This window comes from Ammospiza nelsoni, chromosome 2, assembly GCF_027579445.1.
Source record: "Ammospiza nelsoni isolate bAmmNel1 chromosome 2, bAmmNel1.pri, whole genome shotgun sequence".
Classification (NCBI taxonomy): Eukaryota; Metazoa; Chordata; class Aves; order Passeriformes; family Passerellidae; genus Ammospiza; species Ammospiza nelsoni.
Window position 1 is genome coordinate 4,971,951 of NC_080634.1, and position 23,538 is coordinate 4,995,488.

At 46.7% G+C, this 23,538-nt stretch overlaps 1 protein-coding gene across 10 annotated transcripts in view; it reads left to right on the plus strand.

Moving 5' to 3' along the window:
- Positions 1-21,900, plus strand: part of ILDR2 (immunoglobulin like domain containing receptor 2) — a 38,822-nt gene extending 16,922 nt beyond the window's left edge. The window contains exons 4-10 of one of the 10 annotated variants that reach the window (XM_059465802.1): positions 3,594-3,650; positions 7,927-8,073; positions 8,786-8,962; positions 14,065-14,181; positions 15,553-15,757; positions 16,862-17,561; positions 18,756-21,900. In XM_059465802.1, coding sequence (XP_059321785.1) covers positions 3,594-3,650; positions 7,927-8,073; positions 8,786-8,962; positions 14,065-14,181; positions 15,553-15,757; positions 16,862-17,561; positions 18,756-18,791 — 1,439 coding nt within the window. In that variant the 3' untranslated portion in view covers positions 18,792-21,900. Of the gene's footprint in view, positions 1-3,593; positions 3,651-7,926; positions 8,074-8,785; positions 8,963-14,064; positions 14,182-15,552; positions 15,758-16,861; positions 18,013-18,755 lie in introns of those variants that run through there. The other 9 variants (XM_059465804.1, XM_059465806.1, XM_059465807.1 and 6 more) reach the window with 9 other exon arrangements.
- Positions 21,901-23,538: the final 1,638 nt, after the last annotated feature.

The window sequence follows — 23,538 nt, forward strand, 5'->3', positions numbered from 1 at the left end:
ATTTACCCAATTGCCATGTTTCTGACTGCACCTGCGCCTACTTTATTCATGCCATCATTTCTTTTCAGCAGCACCACTTACCCTAATTATTTTTGTGTCTCTTCTCTGCAGACTCTCTGCTAATTGTGTGCTTGACTCCAGGTCTTCCCTGCTCCGCTGCTATTTGCTCACTGCTCTGTCGCCTGCCTGCCTGCCTGCTGTGTATTAACTCCTGTCCTCGCTGGCCTCTGCTGTGTGTCTGCACCTCTTGGAGCTGCTCTGCATCCCCTCAGCTTTTCCTCTCCCATCCCTCCTCCTGTGCTCTGCCAGTGCAGATGGGGTGCTTGCAAGCTCCGTTGCATTTCAAGGCTGGCAGGGGCCTGGGGCGTGTGAGGTGCCTGCTGAGAGGCCACTGTGGGCAGGTAAAACCCTTCAGCAGCACGGTGGGAATAGAGATGCTACGTGTCCCAGATCCTTGCAGAATGAGGACAAGCTCCTAGCTCTGACACAGTCACCCGGGACAACCCTGGAAAACGGGGCCACTGTCTGTTCCCTCTGTCCCCTCGGTGGTGGGAGCTTGCACAGAGGACACAAAGCTTGTGTTGGGTGGGGGCACAGATCTGTGACCCAGCAGTGGTGCCCAGCCATGGCTTGGAGTGCCTGCAGCCCTTTCTGAGGTGGGCAGGGCTTTGTGTAGAGGTGGTGTGGCCAGATGGTCTCTTGGCAGCATGTTTTACTGAATTGTTTCTTCCCCACCAATTGCTACCTACCCCTAGCATCCACTTAAAAACTTCCTTGAAAGAAACGAGAGAAGGAGGCGAGCTTAAAGCCCATGGAAGGAGCATCCTAGGCATGGAGAGATGGGTGGATGCTCTGACTGCCTCCTGCCTCCTCTTACAGCTGTGGATCCAAAAGGATGCCCTGCTCTCTGTTTTGGGCAGTGTGTGACCCACCAGGATGCTGCCCTGGCATCCCCTCTGTGGCCACCACAGGCTCTGGGCTGTGCCTGTGTGGTGGGCCAGGCTTGCAGAGGGCAGGAGGTGAGAGCCAGTGGCAGTGCTGTCCCTGTGTCCATTGGTTGGCAGGACAGAGGGATTTTTGCTCCACTTGTTGCTGGCAGCAGCAGCAGCAGAGGGAGGGAAGCCGCCTTCAATGGGGACAGTGGAGGGAGCCTCCCGTTGCTTGGGCAACCACAGGCAGCCTCAGCCTGCTGGCTTCCCTGAAGGAATGGTGTGGGGAAGGGTTAATCAGGGGATTTGTCCAGCCTGGGGCAGGGAGGGGGCTGAGCTGTGGAAGCTGCTGGGGCAGGCAGTCCAGGGGTGAGCATTGTGCTCAGCTGGGCCGGGCGAGGCAGGCAGAGTTCAGGCTGAGCTGTGGTGGGATTTGCTGCTGCCTCGGCTCCTCCCAGGCTTTGTGCATCCCTGCTGGGGGCTCTGGGGCCCCCAGGGCTGTGTGAGTCCCCTTGGCAAGGCAGGGATGCAAATTCCCCAGGCACATACTCTGACAAGCCAAGTGAGGCTGCACAAGCAGGAAGACTGGCTGCTCGTGGGTAGCACAGAGGAGCTGCTTTGGTTGTGTTTGTTTGTTAACCGAGTTCTCAGGTACTGTTGTATTAAAGGATGCTTTTTCCCTGTTGATGATGTGATTCCTTTTGGACATAGTAGGTACCCAGCACTAGCAGGGTTCGAGGCTCTCCAGGTAGGTTCCAAATAAAGCAGGCGCCCATTTATTAATGACCATTTGGGAAGGAGTTTCTGCTGTTTAAAGGTGTCACTTCCTTGCCTTTTTTACTGCAAATAGACACCCTAAATTAGCTGTGTAGCTCCAGCATCCAGTCCAGTGGCATCTGCTCTCACACCAGGGCTGCATGTGAGCTTGTGCAGAGGTAATAACACATGGGAGGTGAGCTACATGCTCATGTCTGCCCATATTCTGCATGCATGTGGTTCATGTGGGTGGTGTTCACATATGCACAAAAGGCCTGCAAAAGAATTGCATATTGATTTATCAAAGTAAGGAATATAATTAATATGCACGTGGAACATAACAAGTTAGTTGTGAGTGGCTTGGACAATTGATCCTTCCAGGAAATGGACTGCAAAGAATGTCATGAAACTCTCCGTAAATGTAGATGAGAATGTTGCAGCAGACTGGTGACAGGAGTCCTCCCTCAAAGTGGTAGATGGGGAGCAGTTATGTGAAGCATCACCATGCTACCTTTTGCTAAGGATTCTGGACCACTTCATCAGGACGGGCGTTCCTGTGAGTACTAGTGAGCTCTGATGAGTTGCAAAGCACTGCCTGTAGTCATGGTACACTCATTATGGCTCCAGCAGGCTTCCTTGTGGATTTTTGATCTCTGCAGAGCCCCTGCTGAAGCACTGAGAAAAAGCGGCTGGTGGGAATTTGATTGTAAAATCCTTCAAGGACAGACTAGAGGCCGAGGAGCTTGGGATCCAGTTCATCATCACTGTGTCTGAGTGCTGCTAGTGCAGGACCTGAAGGGCATGTGGGGAGGTTAAAGGTAGCTTTATACCACTTTTGCATTGGCTTACCCTTAGCTGCTCCTTTGTAATGCACACAATGTGTGTCTCTTCGGAGTGGAGCTCTCCTACCGTATGCATGTCTTTTAAAATCCCAGCATGATCCTGGGGCTCTATGGGAGAGTTCACAGCACAGCTGCACTTTGGGCTGTTCTGCCAATGCACAGGTGTGAGTAAATTACAGCTGAGCACTGTGCAGGATGTTTGCTGTGTACTGGAAATATCTCAGGCATTCTGTGCCAAAACAAACAGGCACCAAGCTGCCTTTGTGCTTGGAGTTTGTTTGTTTGTATTTGGTTGTAAATTATAAATTTGAAGTTGACTTGCCTTTTTTTTTTGTTTTTGTTTTTTTTTTTGTTTTTTTTTTTTTTTTTGTTTTTTGTTTGTTTCCTTTTTCTTTTGCAAAGTGATCCCAAAATTTCTACACGAATCCTTCCCTGGCTGGTTTGTTTCCCTTGAGTGTTGGCTTTGTCACACAGTCTCACCAAATAATTCTCGTGCATCTCCAAATAATTAGCAGATATGCACAGCATTCCTCCAAGGCTCCTTTCCTGGAGTTGTCAGTGCACTCACAGAGCCCCACATGGAGAGCAGCATCCATGGGTTTTGGAAGCACGTGGCTGATTTATCAATAGCCTTGGGTTAAGTTAAAGATGTTTCATATCTGTAGAAACTACATCAGTATGTTTCAAAAATAAACTGTGTCCTTTTGTTTAAGGACTGTTGTGCATTTTCAGGAGCTTTTGCATGTGTAGAGCATAACTCCAGGAAGATGTTACCATGTGTAACCATGCTAAAGGGACTCCTTTTTCTTGTCATTTTGTGCCTAGATTGGAGAAGCTCTGTTCCAGATTCTTTCCCCCCAGCTCTGCTGATAAAATGCAAGGACACAGAAATGGCAGAAGTGCAGAGGCATCGAGCAGGATGACATCTGTGGTTGATAGGAATTCACATAACACAGAGTGCAAGTGGGCTGATGAGGAAGGGAGCTGGAGGCTAAGGCAGGGGCTGGGGAGTGTGTTTTTCTTGCAGTAACCTCTCTCCTTCTTCTCCTCCTTCTGTCTTTTCTAGGCAGGACAGGGCTGCTTGCTGATCTCTTGCCCAGTTTTGCTGTGGAGATTATGCCAGGTATTCAGTCATTTCACCCTTAATCATCCATTCCTCTGTCATCTTGTCTGTTTATCCTTCTGCAGCATCTTTATGTGGTGTATGTTTCACTTGTGTGTGTGTTTTACCTGGGGATTTAAAGAGAAAAGCCTTTCAGTTACTGGGAAAGTGCTGGGTTTGGATCCCAGAGAGCTGATGCTGGGAGCCACATACAGAGATGGGTGATGTCATGCCAGCATGCATCACTGCGAGAGCAGAAATGCCAGAGCTGTTCTGGGGATGTTTCCTCTCAAGCTCTCTGCTCTCCCCCTGCTAGCACAGAGGAAAGTGTGCTTCAGCCTGGGAGACCCTTCAGCCCTGCTGGCTCTGTGTGTCAGCTGTGCAGTCACTCAGCTCCCCTGAGCTGGCCTGTGCTCTGCTCCAGCATCAGCACAGATGGTAGCACAGCAGGTGCTGGGAATGGAGCATTGGCTAGCACCCCATCAGTGGCACAGCCCCTCTCGTGCTGCACGGCCAGGCCATGTTCTTGGTGGCACCAGGTGGCTGGGCCCGACGTGAGAGCTCCCTTGCTAGCCAAAACTGGAGCCACCAGTTCTGGCACTGCTTCCACAGGAGACAGAGGCTGTGCAACAGATTGTTCTTGAAAGGGAAAAGCTGTGAGAATATTTAGCCCTCGAGTCATCTGATCATTCCCTGGTGGTGCCCGAGGAGCATTTCTTTCACGCGTTTGTGCAAAAATGCAACTCCACATAAATGTGTGAAGCTGTTTTAGAGCCTGTCCCAGAGATGCAAATAGAGAGAAGGCAGACACTCACCCACCTCCAGTGTAAACCAAAGCTCCCTAGAATTCCTGCATGGCAGGAGAGGGATTGGTCTTTTCAGCACAGATAGATAACAGTTGGTTCTCTATTGCCTAACACTTTTCCCCCCCATTATTTAGAATTTTATTGAATGGGTATAAAAATATGGTGTGTAGGCCAGATATCTTTCTGGTACCCTCACTGCATGAGTAGACAACAAGAAACTGTAAGATGCAGCAGCAAACCACATTTCAGCTGTTAGTGTTGCCTGAATAAAGAAAAGCAGATACTTCTGTGAGCACAAACCAGTAGTTTCCAGATAGGGGGACACAGAGCATGTCGGCTTGGTAGTCATTTTAATCTCAGCATTATACAGTTGTAGTGGGAACTGGTTGAATCCCAGTTTTATTTTGTTTTAAAGGAAGAGCCAGCAGGCTCTTTTTGCTGTTTTCTTAACCTCATCAGAAAAGGAAATGGTCTAACTTCCTGTGAAGTAAAATCCTGACTCACAGGTCCCTGTGGCTGGGACACTGATTTCAAACATCCACTTTATATGCTGAGTGAGTATCCTGCAATGTGCAATGTACACACTAATCTGACCCCCTTTTGTACTCCTAGGATGCTTTCAGGGAGACCACAGATACACTTCTAATGGACTTGCTGTCTGTTTTTTCCTCTACCAGGCTTTTGTCCTTTATGGAGTGGTTGTGAACTGTTCACTAATAGCTCTGGAGATCTGACATCTGAGTTTCACTGGATAGCTGTAGCTGGCCACTTGTGTCAAGCAGGATCATTTCACCTCTTTCTCTGTGTCCATGGTGGTTGCAGAAAACAAGATGAGAGCAGAACAAAGAAAAAGCCACTAAGATGTTGCTTAGATTGGCATAGATTAGGAAGTACAGGACTGGAAAGGATAGTCTGGCTCACTATCTTGCATTCTCTCCCCAGCACCATGTAATTTCATCTTTCTGTAAGATCAGCAAGCTTAGGAGTGGCCTAAGGTTTGGCCTTTCTCTTTCCCATTGGCCCACTTTCTTTGATGGGCTTCTTTTAGCTTCTCTCTACATCACTGCTCATCTATTTCTGTCCATTTATGTAAGATCTTTAACTATAATACCTGCTTTTCCTGCTGCATTTATCCTCCTACCATATTTACAGGCAGGAGCTACATCTTCCCTCAGCCTTCTGTTTAATAGAGTAACTCAGCAGGCTTCAGCTCCCCTGCTGCCAGGCAGGCTCCAGAGTCCCTTCATCCCTCAAAAAAATCCCAGCTCTCCATTGGCTTTGGCCTAAATTCATCTTTTCTGCTGCAAAGATGACCAGAGCTGTATAACATCAGTAACTCCAGATGAAGTTAAGTGCAGAGGAGGCATTGTGTGATGGCACAGATATTTTCTTAATACTGCTGGAAATTCTTCCCTTATGTGGCCTAGGATTACATTTGCCATTTTTTTGTGGCTGTATTGCATGAGTGGTGACAGTAAGCTATGTATACTGGATCATTTGTCTTGTTCAGTTTTTCTCAACCAGTGAAGTCCTGTTCAGAACAGAAATTGTACTTATCTTTGAACCTGTGACACTGCATACTTTGAAATTCAGGATAATACTGCTTTTCATATTTCCTATTTTAGACCCAAGGACAACTGGCCCTTTGTATAACATGTCCCAGCCTTTAGTGCATCCCTACTGCTTACTATCATGATATTTTAGCACATTCTTATTTTCTATGTCAAGGTAATTTATGAAAATATTAAGCAAAACAGCTGCTAGAAGCAGAACTTGAGGGGCTGGGTCAGTAATCTCTCAGCTCTTGCTTTCCCATTCATGAATGCTTCCCTTCTGCCCTTTCCTTACTTGTTAGCTGAATTTTTGTCAGCATATAATAAGTTCAACCCCAACATATTATTCCACAGGAACCAAAATTAAATGCAAATTTAAATGAAATTCATGTGTGTCAGCCAAAAAAGAACTAAAGGACTAAAAAAATTTCACTTCACACTTCTGAAGTGTTGATTTGTAGATGCCAGATCTTTGACTGACATTTTTCAAAGGAAATTTAAAATTCTAGATTTAAAATGGCATTTTTTAAAAAAGGGAATTGTTTGTAAAAGAGTTAAGGAAAACTTCAACAAAGTAAAGAATCATACTTTTGTTCAAACAGAATGCTGTGAATGGATCAAAAATGACACTTCTTTTTGTATTGTATTAAGAACTAGGAAAAATTCTATTTTGAATGGTCAAAGTGAAACATTTTTACTTGACTTTTTAGCTTAGCAACACAGGTGAGGGGTGCACTGTTTTTCCAGTGTGATTCTTCATGCACATTGCAATCCTTGTGTCAATACTTCTTTATCTCAAATAATACCATACCAGGAGACTCTAGTGAATGCTGGACTTCTGCTTGGAAATAATGGTCTGCTGCTTTTTTTAAACTGAAGTGGGGATACATCCTTTCCCTCTGCAGCCCCACCATGTCTTTATTTGCTTTGTGCCATGTTTCCTAGGTGGCTGAATAACCACCTGGGTACACCTGAAGTCTTTTCCCCACCAGCAATGGGGAGAATCTCTTGCTATCTCTTGTCTCTTGCTTTGAGATAGGTTGGTGCATTTCTCTGACTTAAAACCAACTCCAGGCCTCCTGTATGTTTGGAGTCTTGTAATTTCTTGATCCAGATGTGTTCACTGATCATTCCCTTAGTCTGTGGAACTCCTGTGTGGCAGTAGGTGCTGCCCTGGCACAAGCTGAGCCCTGCTCCCACCACATTTTCCAGCAGCAAAGTCTGAGAAACGTTTTCTCCCTCCCTTTCCCCTTTAAGCCCCATCCTGGTTTTTGTGGGCCAGCTCTTGCGTGCTTTCACTTGTAGGGTTTTTCAGCTGCTCCCTTTTGGGGCCTGGCACACATCATCTGAGGCTTCAATGGGGGAAGAAAAAAGTGGTTGTTAGGTTTCCTGGCTGGCGGTGGCGCCTGAATAGGATGCTCGCTCGGCGCATTCAAAAGAATAATTGCGCGCGTAGGCCTCGCTGCGAAGGGGCAGGCCTGGCTCGTTTGCTGGGCTATTTATAGCCTGCTTTTCACCATGGTTTGTCCCATTAAAACCAGAATGTGGCTAGGGAACAAACACATAAGCAGGGCATGAACATGGCCAAGAAGAATGAGTCTTTGATGAGGGCCAAGTGCTAATGGAGCACGTCCTGCGGCATTGGCGCAGGTCTGCTGTGGGGCGAAGGGTTTCTGGCCGGGGAGCCAGGGCTCCTGCCTCTGTGCTGCTGGAAGGGACCACATTTTGGTAGCTCATTTCTCACTGTTATGTGCCATTTCTGCTCTGACACAAGAGGAGGAGTAGACCCAGTCCTAGACCCACAGAGAGCCGGTCCATTTCTGTTATTCACCTGTGTGTTTTGTCCCCATGCTCTCCGCTGGGAGGATGTTGCTGATGTTCTCTTCCACAGCAACGTGCAGTCCTGTAACTATCTCCCTTTCTCCCCTTGTTTTCCAGAGTGGGTCTTTGTGGGCCTGGTGATCCTGGGGGCGTTCCTGTTCTTCCTCCTGGTGGGGATCTGCTGGTGCCAGTGCTGCCCACACAGCTGCTGCTGTTACGTCCGCTGCCCCTGCTGTCCTGAGTCCTGCTGCTGTCCCCGGGCACGTGAGTGACCCTGCTGCAAATCTGCCCTGCTACTTCTGCTCCCTGGCAGAACAGGAGGAGAATCTGCTAATACTGTTTCCTTTGCCCTGAGCACTTTGCTTGGCTAAAGAACTGGTTCTTAGGGAGTGAAGCATCTGACCTATTACTCAATGGTTGAATGCTCAAAGTTAATTACAAATGTAATTCCCCAAGCCCTCCCTGCCTTGGCAGCTGTGCCTGCTTTTCCAAAGTGTCGTGCTCCCATTCCAAAGTTGTTGTTGTTGTGTCAGTGAATGTTGTGGGTCAGAGCTAAGAGCATCCTGGGAGGTTTCTTCCTGGCAATGCAAATCAGCTGTCCTCCACAACAGTGCAAAATCCTTGCAACCCAGCATGGTTCCTGGTCAGGCTCAGTCAGATCTGTCGGATTCCCTGAGCCTCATCCTGCTGCTTGAGTCATCAGTTATTTTTAAAGCTGAACTGCCACTAAATCATGGCAGCGGTAATGCTGGGCATCTCTCAGTGCCATTATTACTATATGCACTATTATTATATGCAGCACATATTTTAGACTCCCCTCAGTACCCTTTGAGGCTTAGAGAAATTCAGGGTGGTCCTTTTAATTCGTTTGTCTGATTGTCTCCTGTGGGGTTGGTGGTGCAGGTTTTGTCCATGTGTCCAGTGGGTCTGGAGGGGCTGGTGCGTGATGCTGATTCTTGTTCTTTTTCTTTTTCAGTGTATGTAGCAGGCAAAGCAGCAAAAGCTGGGTACCCTCCTGCAGTCTCTGCCATGCCAGGTCCATACTACATCCCCAGTGTTCCTGTAGCTGGTGTCCCATCTCCTGCTGTGCTGATGGACAAGTCACACCCCCCTCCCTTAGCCCCAAGTGAGGCCAGTGCAGGAAGCCAAAATGGTAATTTGCAGTGCCAGGCACAACATTCAGTCCTCTTACTGGGAGCCGGGCTGGGAAGGGGAGGAACGGTTGTCACTGGTCGAGTGGTGTGAAGAGAAGAAACACAGGGAAACTGCATTTTAATCCTGTCTCTGACAATGACGTTTGCATTAGGGCACATGGCCTAACTTTTCTAGGGCCATCAACACAGAGTCAGTTTGTGGGTGCTTAATTAGGTCAGCAGGGAATGGGAAGCCAAGTTCGTGTACAGGACCCCTCTCATTACTGCTGCAAATGTTCGCTTGCAGGGGACAAAAGGATGAAGGTGATTTCAGGAGAGCAGAGGCAGGAGTCATTTTCCTCTTAGAGCTAATGCCTTGCAAGCTGCTTTCTCTTTGTAAACTGTCCTTCCAACCCTCTGTAGGGCACTGCTTGGACTCTGGCAGCAGTTTTTGCTGCAGCATGTTTTACTGTCCCTGTGGCATTTTGGGCAAAGTAACCCATTCCCTTGGTATTTCTGCCCAAGATCTTTTGGGGCTGGACTCTGTCCTCTACTTTACAGAAGTCAGTAGGTCACTTTTTTTGTTCAGCCTTTGCATTTGTGAAATGTGAATGATGAAAGGCTTCTGACTAGAAAGGAGTTGTGGAGCAGTAGCAGACCTAGAATCTCAGTGTGATGCCTCTTGTCTCGGGGAGGGTCATTTCTGCTGCCGCAAAGGAAGCTGCCATCAAGGAGAAAAGAGGGCAGCTATTTAACCACATGCATTTCAGGATCAGAGTGGCTGTCTAAATTCAAACATTCTGCAGCAGAAACGACTCTCACCAATGCAGAGTCATCACTGACCAAGCTACATGGCTGATTTCAAAGCACCACACTAACTATCAGTTGTTAAATTAACTCACGACAGTGTGTTGATAAAACACATCTGAAAAGACAAGATTTGGTAGCATAATTAATTAAGCTTCTGGAGCAACCCTATGCATGCTTCTGCTGCCCCAGTCAGTATATTAATCTTTCTGGAATTACAAAAAGTATTTTCTTTCTACAATCATACTTTTTTTTTGGTCACTGAAATCAAAACAGAGCTCTGGAATGGAGAAATTTCCTATTTTGAAATAGGAAATAAATCAATCACTGATCCAACGCAGAAGGTATCCAATTCAAAAACCTTTGTCAGAAAATGATGAATGACACCCCAGTGCTTCAATTTTTTTCTCCTGTGAAAAATGTCATTGCATATAGAGTGTGGTGTTGGTTGTGGGAACTCCAGGGATTTTTAAGAGTCAGATCACAGCTCCCAGTCTTGTCTCTGCTAGCAGAGCACAAGTTCAGAATAAAAAACAGTGGATATGTTTGGTAGCCAAATGGAATGGTTCTTAGGATCCTATGATCCTTACACAGAAGGATGCATTTAATAGATGATGCAGCCAAATCAGGTGTCTGGACTCAATCCCTCACCTCAGCACTTGACAGGAAGTAGTATATATATCACAGAGCTTTAACCTTTCTAGCAAGACAACAGAGATTCTTAAGCTTTTAAAAAAATTAGTTAATGTTTTTTGCAATAATGTGGACAAACCCTTAGTCTGGATCATGGATCTGTTGTTCAAGGTGCTTGAGCTATGAAGCTAAAGGAGAGTTATAGCCTGTACTCTGTTCTTTTAAGGTTCTCCACAATGCCAGAATATCCCCTAATGACAGGTTATAGAAGAGAAAACATTGTGTGGCTTTTCCAAGCTACTTATTTGCTTGTTGGCCAGGCAGCAAGCTAAACAAAACAGGTAATGGTTGAGTTTATAATAAAAGCCTTTCTCAGAAGGAGAATAAAAACCCTCTGTGTCCTCCACACAGCTGGTGTAGGTCTGGTCTGAAGCTGTGTATCTTTGGGACTTCCACCTTTCTGTCAAGTCCATTTAAAAAATGGGATCAGAAGTGCTGGGGGACAGAGATTGGAAGATTGTGTAATTCTGGCTTACATTTTGCCCTAGATAGATTCCATGCTTATAAATGACCCCTCTGAGGGGATCTAATGGGAAAACTCAGGCCTGAGGATATTTAGAAAATTTTCTGGCGTTACATAAATGCCATGTGGCAAAGCTCAGATTAAGCCTAGGAACTCTATTCTAAACTTAGGGCTGAATGAAGAAAAAAAAACTCCCAAAATATTTAGCTCTCTCATTTAGAAGTGTTGACACCACATAAGTTAAAATTTATGCACTGTTTTAAGTGCAGTGGTTACCTAAAGGCTCTTGCATAGATCCTTTAAACTCTGCACACAGGGAAGCTTTTGGTCCTAGATCTTTAACATGAAAAGGGTATAAGGATGAGACATCATTTACTTCCTAAACATACTTGTCTGAAAAAAAATAGTAGTGCTGCCCTTTCTGGGGAGGGAGACAGCTTAGAGTTTTGGCTGAGTTGGTTCCACCCACAGAAGAATAAAAATAGTGTCCACTTAAATACAAATTAAACATTAGAAATTTATTAACTGTTCAAGAGGAGAAAATATGGGAAGAATGTTCCTTTCCCTTTCACTTCAGCAAGTGGTTCTGGACATGTGGTCAACATCTCTGCATCTTTATTTCTTTATAATTAAAATGAGCTTAAAATGCTTCAGACCTGATTAAAGGATTGTGGCAATTTACAGATGACGAGTGTGAGGAAGAAACAATAATATCTTTGGTTCTCAGCTGAAGGAATAATGAAGAGATTTAATAAGTTGTACATTTAGTATCATTATGAGAAATATTTGATAAACAAACATAGAGACAAAACTGCTTCCTCTGTAGTGGAAAATACTTTTTATGAGCTGTTCACAGTCATCTTTGCAGATTTAAATCCAAAATTGATTTCTAGATTCTTGCAGAATTAACCAAGAAATTTACTTTTTGATACACAGCTGTAGTAGCAAGCTTAGTATGAAGCTAGCATGAAGCCTGGCTAATTCTCCATCAGTTCCAGGAGCTGTAGAGGTTGCCCAAATAGTGTTTGGCACAGCCTCAGTGTGAGCAGTGGCTCTGGGGAGACAGAGTCGGGGAGCTGCCTGTTCAAGTTCCCCAGAGGTTATGAGCAGGTCAGAGTGGTTTGCTGGCTGTGTATAAATGAGGTGGCAGCTTAGCTGAGCTCCTAGCCCACACATTAGAAGAAGGAATAGAGAGAGGCCTTTGCTGGCACAGTACCAGACAGAAGTGAGGTACCAGCCATGATGGTGAGGTGGAGAACTGCCCTTGCTGCTCATGCAGTACAGCCAGAGCTGTCACTTCTGAGGCCAGCCAGTGCAGCCTCACTTGAGGAGGCCTGCTGTGCTTCCACTTTGGGAGGCAGAGGCAGAGGCAGGATTCCTTGTGTTTTGTAAACCACTGTCTGCATTTCCAGCACTGTGCACTCACTCACTCACTCACTGGGATAATAAAGCACACACTGTTGTCAGCTCAGCTGTCTGGAGGCACATTAAAAGAAGGACCCTGATAGACCTCTACTATATTTTTACATCCTATACCATTCCCAAGTGCAGACACACAAGGTAATATCTCAAGATGTAATCACTTATCTTACACAGTCAAACCCACAGTGAAGCACTTTGCTTCTGAAGTCTGCCCATGGCACAGCCATTCCTGAAGCACAGCATGGTTATTTCCTAGTGCACAGAGACACATGCACAGCAGTTTAGGGCAGGAGGTGCCTAAGAATACCTCTGCCAAGTCCTTGCTCAGCCCACACAGCACATACTATGCGACGTACTACCCAACCCATATGGTAATAGCTCGATGTGTTGCAGTGGTGAGGGATAAAACAGAAGGAACAGGTTGGCTCAGAACCACTGTGCAAGTGTTTAAGTTGTTCCCCAGCAGGAGCATTCATGCAACACTGCAGTATTCCTACAAGGGAACTTGTTAACCCCATGCAAGGCAGGCAGGTTCCATTTTGTAGTGTTCAGTGAATTGTCCTTAAGATGGTTCTCTAATAAGGCTGAATTTGAGGGTTGCAGTCCTCTCTTGTACCTAGACCTGAATTTCTGTCGATCCTGAAATAGCTCCACGCTGACACCTTTCTTAAATAATCTGCTGTAAAACCCTTATTTTCTTCAAAGAAAGAGTGGAAAGGTGGAGTTCTCTGCTTGCTGATCATAGACCTGCCTTAAGGTAGTCAGGCTGTTTGTAGCTATTATTAGTAGGTAAGGTGTGCATGGAGCTAACCTGCCAGAGTTAAATCTGCTTTGGCTCCAGGTGTACAGGGTCTTCTTTTTTACACACAGGTATATGGACAAGTCAAAAAGCTGTCCAGACTTCCCAGAAGTTAAGCATTTCATGCATGTCTAAGATATATACCTTTCTGTAAAGTAAAGCTTGTAAAAAATCCCAGAGCAGACAGTTTCACAGCTACCAGTGACCTGGCTGGCCTCATCCCTGGAGTCAGTATAAATCTCAAAGCACTGTGGTGTGCTTTGTGGGACTTGGTGTTTCCTTCTATATTCACTGGAGCTTCTGCCACATGCTCTTCAACCTGTGTGAGGAGAATTCTTGGGGGTGGGAGGGTGGAGTGGTCTTGCACAGTGACAGCTCCCAAATGCTCAGCCACCTGCTTCTCCTGCAGACTCAGAGCGTAGAGGAAGCCTGATCTTCTGAGACTGCTTCTCCCATACCATGACGAATCCTTTCAGTAGTGCTGAGGAAGGAGAAAAGAGTTCTGCTTTTCTCTCTGCCATCATCTGTGGGAGTTGAAAGTTGGAATCACTCTGTGGCAATGAGGGGGTTGCTTTTGTTTTAGCTGGGCAAAGCAGACCAACTCCAGAGCGAGCCTGTCTCAAAGGAGGGAGGGTGAGGTGCTGTGAGGATGTCCCACCATGCTCAGTGTCCATCACTGGATGCACTGGGTTGTACAAACTGGGCATTTCCAAACTGTTTTTGCTGTTCCTGCAAACTTCTAAAATGATGCAAGTTCTTACAACTTCACAACCCACACTGTAGACGAATTTCTTGTGAAGCAGCGGCTGACTCAGTGTGTTTTGACGCAGCCTACCTGCCTGCAGACGTGAGCTCAGCTATAGAATTAGCAGTGTTGTGGGAAGGGCTCCTTGTTCTTACATGGGTTTTCCTCTAATGTTTTCTTTTTGTCTCCCTAGCAGTGCGCAAAGGGTACAGGATCCAGGCTGACAAGGACAGGGACTCCATGAAGGTGCTGTACTATGTGGAGAAGGAATTGGCTCAGTTTGACCCGGCTAGGAGGATGCGAGAACGATGTGAGAAACAAGCATGGTTTGATTTTTTTTTCCCCACTGACCTAAGGAAGACTGGAAAATTCATAGTTAAAAGTTTACTTGGTTTGTCTCAGAGTCAGCCCCTAGGATATGATATCCAGGATAAGCTAGTTGAGACAGATAAAGTCTACGTTGTAGGTATCTACAGGTATGTTCTGATTTTAAAAGTCTGGTGCTTACCTAATCATTCTTACAGCAAAATGAGGGATACTGAAAAGCTCATTAAAATTGTCCACTTGTATAATTAAACTTTGGGATCGTCAGCATCTGAAAAGCCAAATCCTACTCATACCTTCTACAGCCTGTGGTGTGATAATAGCTGGGATATTGTTTTCACAATTTCTTGTGAGTGTGGTGTCTGTATATTCCCAGCATAGCAAAATAGAAGAGGGATGATTTTATTGAAAGTGTCTTTTGGGGGCTCAGTGACCACAGTGTGGCTTGAAGGAAGCAGGACGTTCGTTTGGAGTGGCTGTTGCCCTGCAGAAGGTGCAGGGTGGTGAATAGGGACATGGTGCAAACTGAGAACTGAGCTTCTCTGTGGAACTTCCCATAGCCTCTGGTAAGCTTTATTTCCTTAAATAAAGGCCGAGGCTGCACTTAATGTGTGTCAGAATACAAACCCAAGGGAGGATCTTTCCACATTAGGAGGCAGAGGTGCAGAATGGAGCAAGGAGTGTGGGAAGGGCTTGCAGTGCTGCTGCTCCTTGTCCTGTGGCTGCTGTGTGCCGAGGACAGCGCAGGCTGGGGGCTCAGTTCCTGTGGGCAGCACACAGAGCTAACCCATGTTAGGCACTGCTAGAGGCTCACTTGAAACAGACGTGTGGGATCCTGAAAATCATTGAAGGGAAGGGCTTTAAGGAATGACACTACATCAAAGCTCTGTACAGATTAGGCATAACGAACAAATTATATATACTTCTAAAACAGTCATTGCTGAGCACACTGTCTTCTCCACCCACAAGATTTACTATAAAAAGACCTCTGCAGATTGGTATGTCAGGCCTACAGATGTCAGTGTGCTTGATGGGGTAGAGACTGACAGTGATTCAGACAGACTTTTACTTTTTCCTTAATCTTTTTTTGAGGGGGTTGCTTTTGTTTCAGCTGGGCAAGTCAGGCCAAATCCAGAGGCAGCCAGGAAAAGGGGAGGGGGCACAACTTCTGTGCTGTAGTGGTGTCCCACCAAGCTCGGTGACCACCTTGCAAGGACAGAGAGCTCACAGGTGGAAAGCTTTTCCCAGAGGGTGAGGTCAGTTATGTGGAACGCAGGCATCTCCCGCTGTTTGTGATACCCTCAGAATCCCCGCCTGGCTGCCATCAGGCCATGCCCATCTCGTTTCTCCCCTGCAGATAACAACACCGTGTCTGAGCTGAGCTCCCTGCACGAGGAGGACCTGAATTTCCGCCAGCCCTACCGGCAGGCGCGCAGGAAGCCCCTGCCCCCCGCGGGGGACGCGGACGGCGACGCCGAGTACTGGGCGGGAATGGTGGGCAGCACCTCCCGCTCCCAGGCTGTGTCTGACTACAGGGACGAGCGGGACAGCTACTGGCACAGGTGAGGGACACCGCGGCAGGGGACAGCTCTGTCTGGCAAAGGGCTGAAGAAAGCAGAAGGGACAGATGGACTGGTAGCTCTCCCCTGTTTCCTGCTGCCTTTGCTCTGCTTAGTGGGAGAGAGGGACTAGGGAGAAATAGGAAATCTGGACAGATTATTAGATGAGGTCAGAATGAAGCTGATTGCAACTCTTGACATGTAACAAGAGCTGCACTTGTGCACTGGCAAGAAGATCTGTAAAAATCATCTATTCCTGCTGATATTAAGAGTCATAATACTTCTTTCTTCCTGAAGTAGATATTTATTCTTATTTCTGCCCCTTCTGAGTATTGCAAAGCCATATCCATTAAGGAACAATGAGCCTGCTGAAGATTCCCTAGCTGGGTGAAGACAGGTACAAACCCCAGTCCCAGTGGGATGTAAAAGTGAGATCAATAGGGAACTAAGCCACTCTTCCCATGGTGGGAAAGTGCAAATCTCTCTCTTGAGCTTTGTACCTGATGCATGCAGCACTTCCCAATGCTGGTGTGCTTTATTATATAGGAGTCACACCCTCCTGCTTTGGTGCAGCTAGACTAGTGCTCCAGGCTGAAGGACTTGCACTCTGGTGCCTAAAGAGAGACAGCCCAACCTTCCCTCAAGCAGCCCAGTATTCCAAAAGCAATGGCAGGGATTTTCTTCCTTCGGTACTGGGTTATTGTACCAGCTCACTGTCTTTAAACCTGCTTCAAAACTGCCCTGCTGTGAGCTTCTATGGCTGGGCTCTTGGGTTTTTTCAGCAGGATATACACCTACAAGCTCTGGGATGAAGGAGAAGCAGGTCCAGCCCTGCATGTTGGAGGACAGGGCAGATGCACCCTGGGGATAACCTCAGGTAACATTAGACACAAAGAACCTGAGCTATGTGCACTAAGCTGCCTTTACACTCAGCAGAGAGAACCTGAGGTTTCAAGGATGTGATAGATTCTCTTCCTATGGAAGACGATGAAAACAGCTCAGATGATACATGCCCCCAGGAGGGCGTGTTTCCCTCCCTTGTCTGTGCAGGCAGCCGGGGTGGGGAAGAGTGCAGCTGGATCTAACTCTACCTCCTCCCTGTTCCAGCCAGCAGAGATCCAAGTCGGAGATGCTGTCCCGTAAGAGCTTCTCGGTGGGCGTGCCGGCCGTGTCCATGGATGAGCTGGCGGCCTTTGCCGAGTCCTACGGGCAGCAGCAGCAGCGGCCGCGGCGGGCGGACAGCCAGGAGCTGCGGCGCTTCGAGCGCTCCGAGTCGCACGGCGGGCGCGGCGGGGCCCTGCCCCGCCAGGACAGCTCCCTGGAGGAATACTACAGCAAGCGCTGCAGGGCCAGCCGCGAGCCGCTGACGGACTCGGAGCGGGGCTGGTCCTACAGCCCGCCCCGCCGGCGCGCCCACGAGGAGAAGCACCTTCCCCGGCTGGTGAGCCGCACGCCCGGAGGGAGCCAGAAATACGATCACTCCTACCTCAGCAGCGTCCTGGACAGGAAATCGCGGAGCTACGACGAGAGCGGTGACCACTGTGCCACCCCCTCGAAGCTGAGCTCGCAGCCCAGCCAGAGGGGAGGCAGCACCTACTACGCCTGGTCGCCGCCCTCCACCTACAAAGGCGAGAAGTCGCAGCCGCCGCCGCCGCAGTCGTCGTCCCCCGAGCAGGACGAGGAGGAGGAGGACAGCCTGCCTCCCTACAGCGAGAGGGAGCTGAGCCGAGGCCCTTCCTACAGGGCCAGGGAACAGGCCTACCTCAATGCCTCTGACAAGAAGAGGAAAAAGGACCCCAAGAAAACAGTGAGGCCATGTCTGGTGGTCCTGGTCCAAATAGGCTGAGTGGAGAGCCACCAGGCAGGGGTTACCAACCAGAGCTGATGGGGAAGGGGGTTTTCCAGGAGGGTGACACCTGGAGTCTGGGTATGACGGTGTTCACAGGGGTCTCAGGTTGAGGGAAGAGACGAGGATTTGACTCCATGGTTCAGAAGGCTTGATTTATTATTTTATGATATATATTACATTAAAACTATACTAAAAGAATAGAAGAAAGGATTTAATAAGAAGGCCAGCTAAGAACAGAATAAGAAGGAATGATAACAAAGGCTTGTGTCTCGCACTCTCTGTCCGAGCCAGCTGACTGTGATTATCCATTAATTAGAAACAACCAACATGGGCCAATCACAGATGCACCTATTGCATTCCACAGCAGCAGTTAACCATTGTTTACATTTTGTTCCTGAGGCCTCCGGATTCTCAGGAGGAAAAATCCTAAGGAAAGGATTTTTCATAAAAGATGTCTGTGACATCTGGGTGTCACTCGCTGTGGGAAGGGGGGAAGGAATTGGGGGGATAGGCAGCCAGAAAGGGTAATAGCTCCTGCACAGGAGCCCATGATGGAGGGGAAAGCCAGATGTGCCTGGGACTGGGGAGGTAGGGGATGTCTTTGGCATCTGTGGCGTGGTAATCCAAGGCGGAGGGAGTTTATCTAGAGTTCAGGAGGAATGGGGTAGGGAAGTTACCCAGGCCTTACAGAAATTACAGGGCTTTGCTTTGGCTTTGATTCTTGTTGAAGAAGGGTTGAAAGGCTCTTGTTTTTCTGGACTGGAACAGGGCTGCTAGCAGGGGATGATGTAAGGGCATCTTTCTGAAATGGGTGAGATCACAGACTCCCATGGGGGCCATTCATGCCAAAGGCATTCCTCACCCAGGATACCAGCAAGTGCAAAACATCCTGCCACAGCCTAAGCTGGTGAGGACTGATAAGGTCATAGTTGCTGGGGAAGGGGATCTTCCCCATCTAACCCAGCTGGGGAAATCTGCACCACGAGGGAAACCTTATCATTAGAATAACTTGGCTGTGGGAGAGAGGACTGGATTGTGAGTGGGCAAAGCTATTGCTGTTTAGTTTTGTCTCTGTCAAAGCTTTGTCTGTCCCTTTGTCTGTACCAATGGGAGATTTCCTGTTGACATTGAATCTTCTCTCTTTCCTCTCAGAATGATTTCCCAACAAGGATGTCCCTTGTGGTTTGAAGTTGTTGTGGACCTGTCATGTTGATGGGCTGGATATCATGAGGTGACTGCAGGGGAGAAGATGCAGAGCAACAAGCAAGACATGCCTCTGTGAACCTTTGCAGCCATCAGCCATGGACTGTTTCAACTTTTTGTTCCATCCAGGGGAGCTGAGGCTTTTGTAAGAGACAGACTCCCATGGACAGCACTTGCTCTCAGAGGCTCTGGGAGTCTGCCAGGAAAATGAGGCTGGGGCTCTCTTTGGTGCCCTGTTTTCCAGTGCCCTCCATTCTGCTCTGGATGGCAGCCATGTCCCTACTGCCTCTGCAGCCCTCCCTGCAGCCCTGAACTACAAGTGAGGCTGCCTTTGTGCCTCTTGCCCTGTCCCATGTGCAGAGGGAGGCCTCTTGCTCTCTCTGTCTCCTCGGTTCTCTTTTTGGATCAAAATTGTCTCCATACCTAAAGCCTTTTCTGTATCACCCCTGTGCTGGGAGGAGGCCTTGTTCTTACAACTGCAGACTGCCTCCAGCTGATCAGGCCCTAAATCCCGAAAGAAAATCCACATCCCTTCAGACACTGTAAGAAAATGACTGATGAGATGTTACCTTGATAAGGGCTGAATGGGGAAAGAGACAATTATGAGCTGGTTTGTTCAATATATTTAGTTCTGTTCGTTGTGTAATGGGAGTTGCAGGTGAGATTGATGTATTGTTCTGAAAGTGGGTCAAAGTAGCTTTTATTGTGATGAGAGCATGATTTGTTTCCCCCCTGCCCCCCCCAACTGTGTTTTGTTTTGATGCTGTTGCATTTCCTTGCAGCTCAGCTGTGAGCCTGTAGAGCTTCAAGCAGGAGCACCTGCTCCACTGTTTTAAAAGCAGTGCTCTGGCCTTCCTAGTGCTCTGCTTCCAGCACCACCAGACACTTCTGCCACTCTAGTGAGTGGCCTTTTTGTTCCAAGGAAGCAAAAAGGGGACAGTCTCAGTGAGAGGGCAGCTGCAGACCTTCATCCTGTGCCACTGGTATCACTCCTTTCTGGGAATAGTTTCCCAGAAGAAGCTACTACTGAAGAGAGCAGTAACAGCAGTGGGAAAAGAACAAGCACTGTGGATTGCTACAAGCTTTGAAAGTCACCCTTTTCACTTAAAACCATTCCATTCACTTTGGTTGGGAGGTGGTTTTAGTGGCTGTTGTCTCAGGAATAGCTTTATTTAGAAGTGAGTGCTTCACACCATGTGGAAGCCTGACATTCTGGTTTTCATAGAGTATTATACAGTCATTTATTTAGCTGCTAAAATCACCATGTGAGGGAAGATGATGAGAACATTTTAAGGTCCAGTATCTTGATCCCTATTACACCTAGAAACAACATAATGCCCTATTGTGTTATGGACATTTTTTTTTATCACCCTCTGAAATGACATCTTTGTTGCTCCTCTGGGAACTTGGGAAGCTGTCTGGCCTCAGATGCTCATACTGGCACTACTGTTTGGAACGCAAGGTATATTAACATCACTGCAGTTCTCCATAAAAATGATAGATTAATTTCTGTGTTACTCCTTTGCCAGATAGTTTATCCACCAGGAATTGTCAGGGGAGAGGAAGAATAATCTCCATAGATTTGATGTTTCTCCACAGAAATAATCTCCATTGATTTGATGCCAGTTTTCATGTGAGAAGGTGAGTTGATGAAAGGATGATGTTCTTCTCTCACACTCCTCTAGTGATGGCTGTAGTTTTGGAAATCTCTGTCCTGGGTCTTCCTGGCCAGAGAGGGAATAGCCAGCAGGAACATACAGTTGTGGAATTGCAGAATTGTTTGTGCAGAGGTAGCCTTCCAAGATTTAAAGATTTAAAGTTTTAATCTTGGCAACTCCTGTGCCATGAATTTCAAGGCAGCTTAGCCCTGCTATCGTTTCCATCAGACCCAGGAAACAGTTGACAGAAATTTTAAAATGCATCTGACTATCCCAAAAAGGGGTCAAACCAGTGGTTTTACAGTCTCTGAATACCTCTATATTTTAAGCTCATACTGAAAGCCTGACCATTACAATCTCTTCATTTCAGTTATGTTCTGTCCCTTATCTCAGTCACTGTAGTTTATTTGATCAAGCCCTCAGGAATGAGCTGTGTGTATTAAAAATACAAATCTTCATTTGTTTGAGTCAGTTTTGTTTGTTCAGTGCTGGTACTTTAGGGCATCTGTACACTGTGTGTAAGAAGTTGCCATTTGTGTATCTAGCTTATAAATAGTTGCAAGCCAATAGTAGTTGCAAGCCAATTCTTTTAAGAAAACTGTTTTAATTGTACAAACAACTGTTTGTGAGAATTTGAAAGCATCTCTTGAATCGAAGTACCTGGAAAAGTACTGAAGATTTTATGACTAGTGATTCTGTGAGTTTGAACCAGATGATAAAAGATTCAGCTGAAGAAAAAAAAAGGAGGTCTTAATTTCCTGAAGTCAGATCTGAGCAGCAGCAACCTTGCTCTACAATTTTGAATTCCCTATCTCTCTGTACAAATCTGCAGGAATTTTCAGTTACTGATCATGTCTGTCCTCAGGCCACCTTTATTTTTCCCATTAGAAATGTGTCTGCAGCAGCAAATGGACCAAATCAAGAAGTGAGGGGTGACTGCACAGCTACACAACCCTAATGACCTGTGACTCCTGCAGCAGGGGAGCAGGGGGCCAGAGACAGACAGACATCTCATTTTTCAGGAGAGGAGTAATGGTTTGTGTCTATGCCATCTTTCAGAACACCCGCAGAATGCTGGTGCTGGGAAATAATGAGCCTGGTTAATATGGGGTCTTAAGTTATAAGTTTTCCAGTGATGAATTTTTATTGCTGGCATAAAATTAAAATCCTTTTCTTACTGGATATGGATGTCTGGGTTATGTCAAGGACATGGAGAGTTTTGTGGTCTTCAAATGACAGCATCACAACAGTGATTTGCTAAGAAAACAGATACTGAGAAAGAATCCTGTAAAAATTTAAAAGAGCCCCTAGAGCAAAAGCAGGATCAAGCTTTAGCAGTAGATTTGGCTGTACTGTCAAAAAAGGTAATCTTTGCTACTGGAGGAAAAAAAGGTTTTTATATAATGGAATGGGCAAATAAATATCAATGGTAATGACTTTTCATCAATCCCATTATTCCTTCAAAGTACATTGTAAAAGTTCCAATGGGTGGCTTCAGTGTGAAGATCCTCAGAACACTCCATTACCACTGAAATGGAAAATTAACAAAATTAGCGCTCTGAATACTTTAAATTTTTGAGAAACCCTTAACATTTATGAGCTGAAAGAGGCAGCCAGAATTGCTCAGGTCTTTGTGCTGGCACATGGTACAGGGGACTGGAGCTGTGACATCCCCACCTTTGTTACTGGAGCTGGGTCAGGGGTGGCCATCAGCAGTGCTCCCCAGAGCTGCTGCATCCCTCAGAGATAAAGGACAGCTGCTGGGAGAAATCCCTGAGAAGGAGCAATCACAAAATACTGCAGCAGTTGAACCTTGCCACAAACTGTTCCAGGTACATAAATGCAGCACTACAGTGTTTGTCATGCCTGGGCTATTCTGAAAATAGCTTTAATGGTGTGGAGATAGTTGAGAAACTGCACGGAGCTGTTTCTCCAGGTAGCTTTCACAAGATGTGCATGAGGATCTGTTCTTGGTCACCAGTTACTGGGTTTGGCACGTGGCAATAAAAGCTAAAGGGGCTTTAGCCCATTTTTTACTGGAGCAAAGTAGAATCCAGGAGCAAAGATGCCTTTGGCATCTACCAGGTGCTGCAGATTTGCCTCTATAATTCCAGAAACCTCTGTGGTGTAGCATCTGCATCAGGTTGTGCTGGCTGTACATGCTTTCTACGACAGCTGTGATGCTGAAACCACCCTCATGTCACCTGGGGCTCATAAAGTCCCTTTCTCATTTCCTGGAAGATCACAGAATGTATCTACTGCATAATCTGAAGAAACAGCAATCATTTTGATGTGATCTCAGAAATGCCAGCTGGATTTACCAGCATTAGAAAGAGCAGAAATCTAAAGAATAAAGTTAGCTAATACCAAAGGAAGGAACCTGCTGTGATTCCCACATGAATTCTCTTGTGACCTTTATAATTCTTTCTGACGTTCACCCCTGCCTGCGCTGGGGCCTTGCCAGGGCAGGCCATCACCTCCTCTCCCTTTTGCCTGTCATTTTTTGTCACGCTTGTAGTGCCTCTCTGACCCCTCTGCTTTCCTTTGGCTCTTTCCAGTCAGCCTTCAGTGTGGTGCCTAGGGATTCCAATGGAGATGTTTGGATGTAGAATGAGTGGCAATTTGTAAAAAGGCACTTTTACCCCCTATAAAAACAAAAATTACAGAATGCCCACAACAAAACCCCAAGTCCTCCAGATATTCTCTCAAGCCTAAGCAGTGGTGTTACTGGAAACATTTTAAAAACGAAAGCTGAACATAATTTCAAAACAGGTCCGTATTGTTTCCATCCCCAGGGCAGCTGCAGTCAGAGGTGTGGAGTGCAAAGAGCAGGAGCAAATGCATTCAGGTTTCATTGTCCTTGGTGAGAGCAGTGGCAAAAAGGAGCAGCATTTAATGACTCAGAAAGCAAATGGAGTTCCAGGGTGCTGTTACTTGCAGGTGAGTTAGAAGTGTGAACTAGAAGTTGACAGGCTTGGCCTAAAAGCAAAATTCAGTCCAGGGAAGCTTGAGCCCTGGCCCAGGGGTACAATTCTCTTGCTGTTTACAAATGCCTGGGCTTTTTCCCTGCCTCT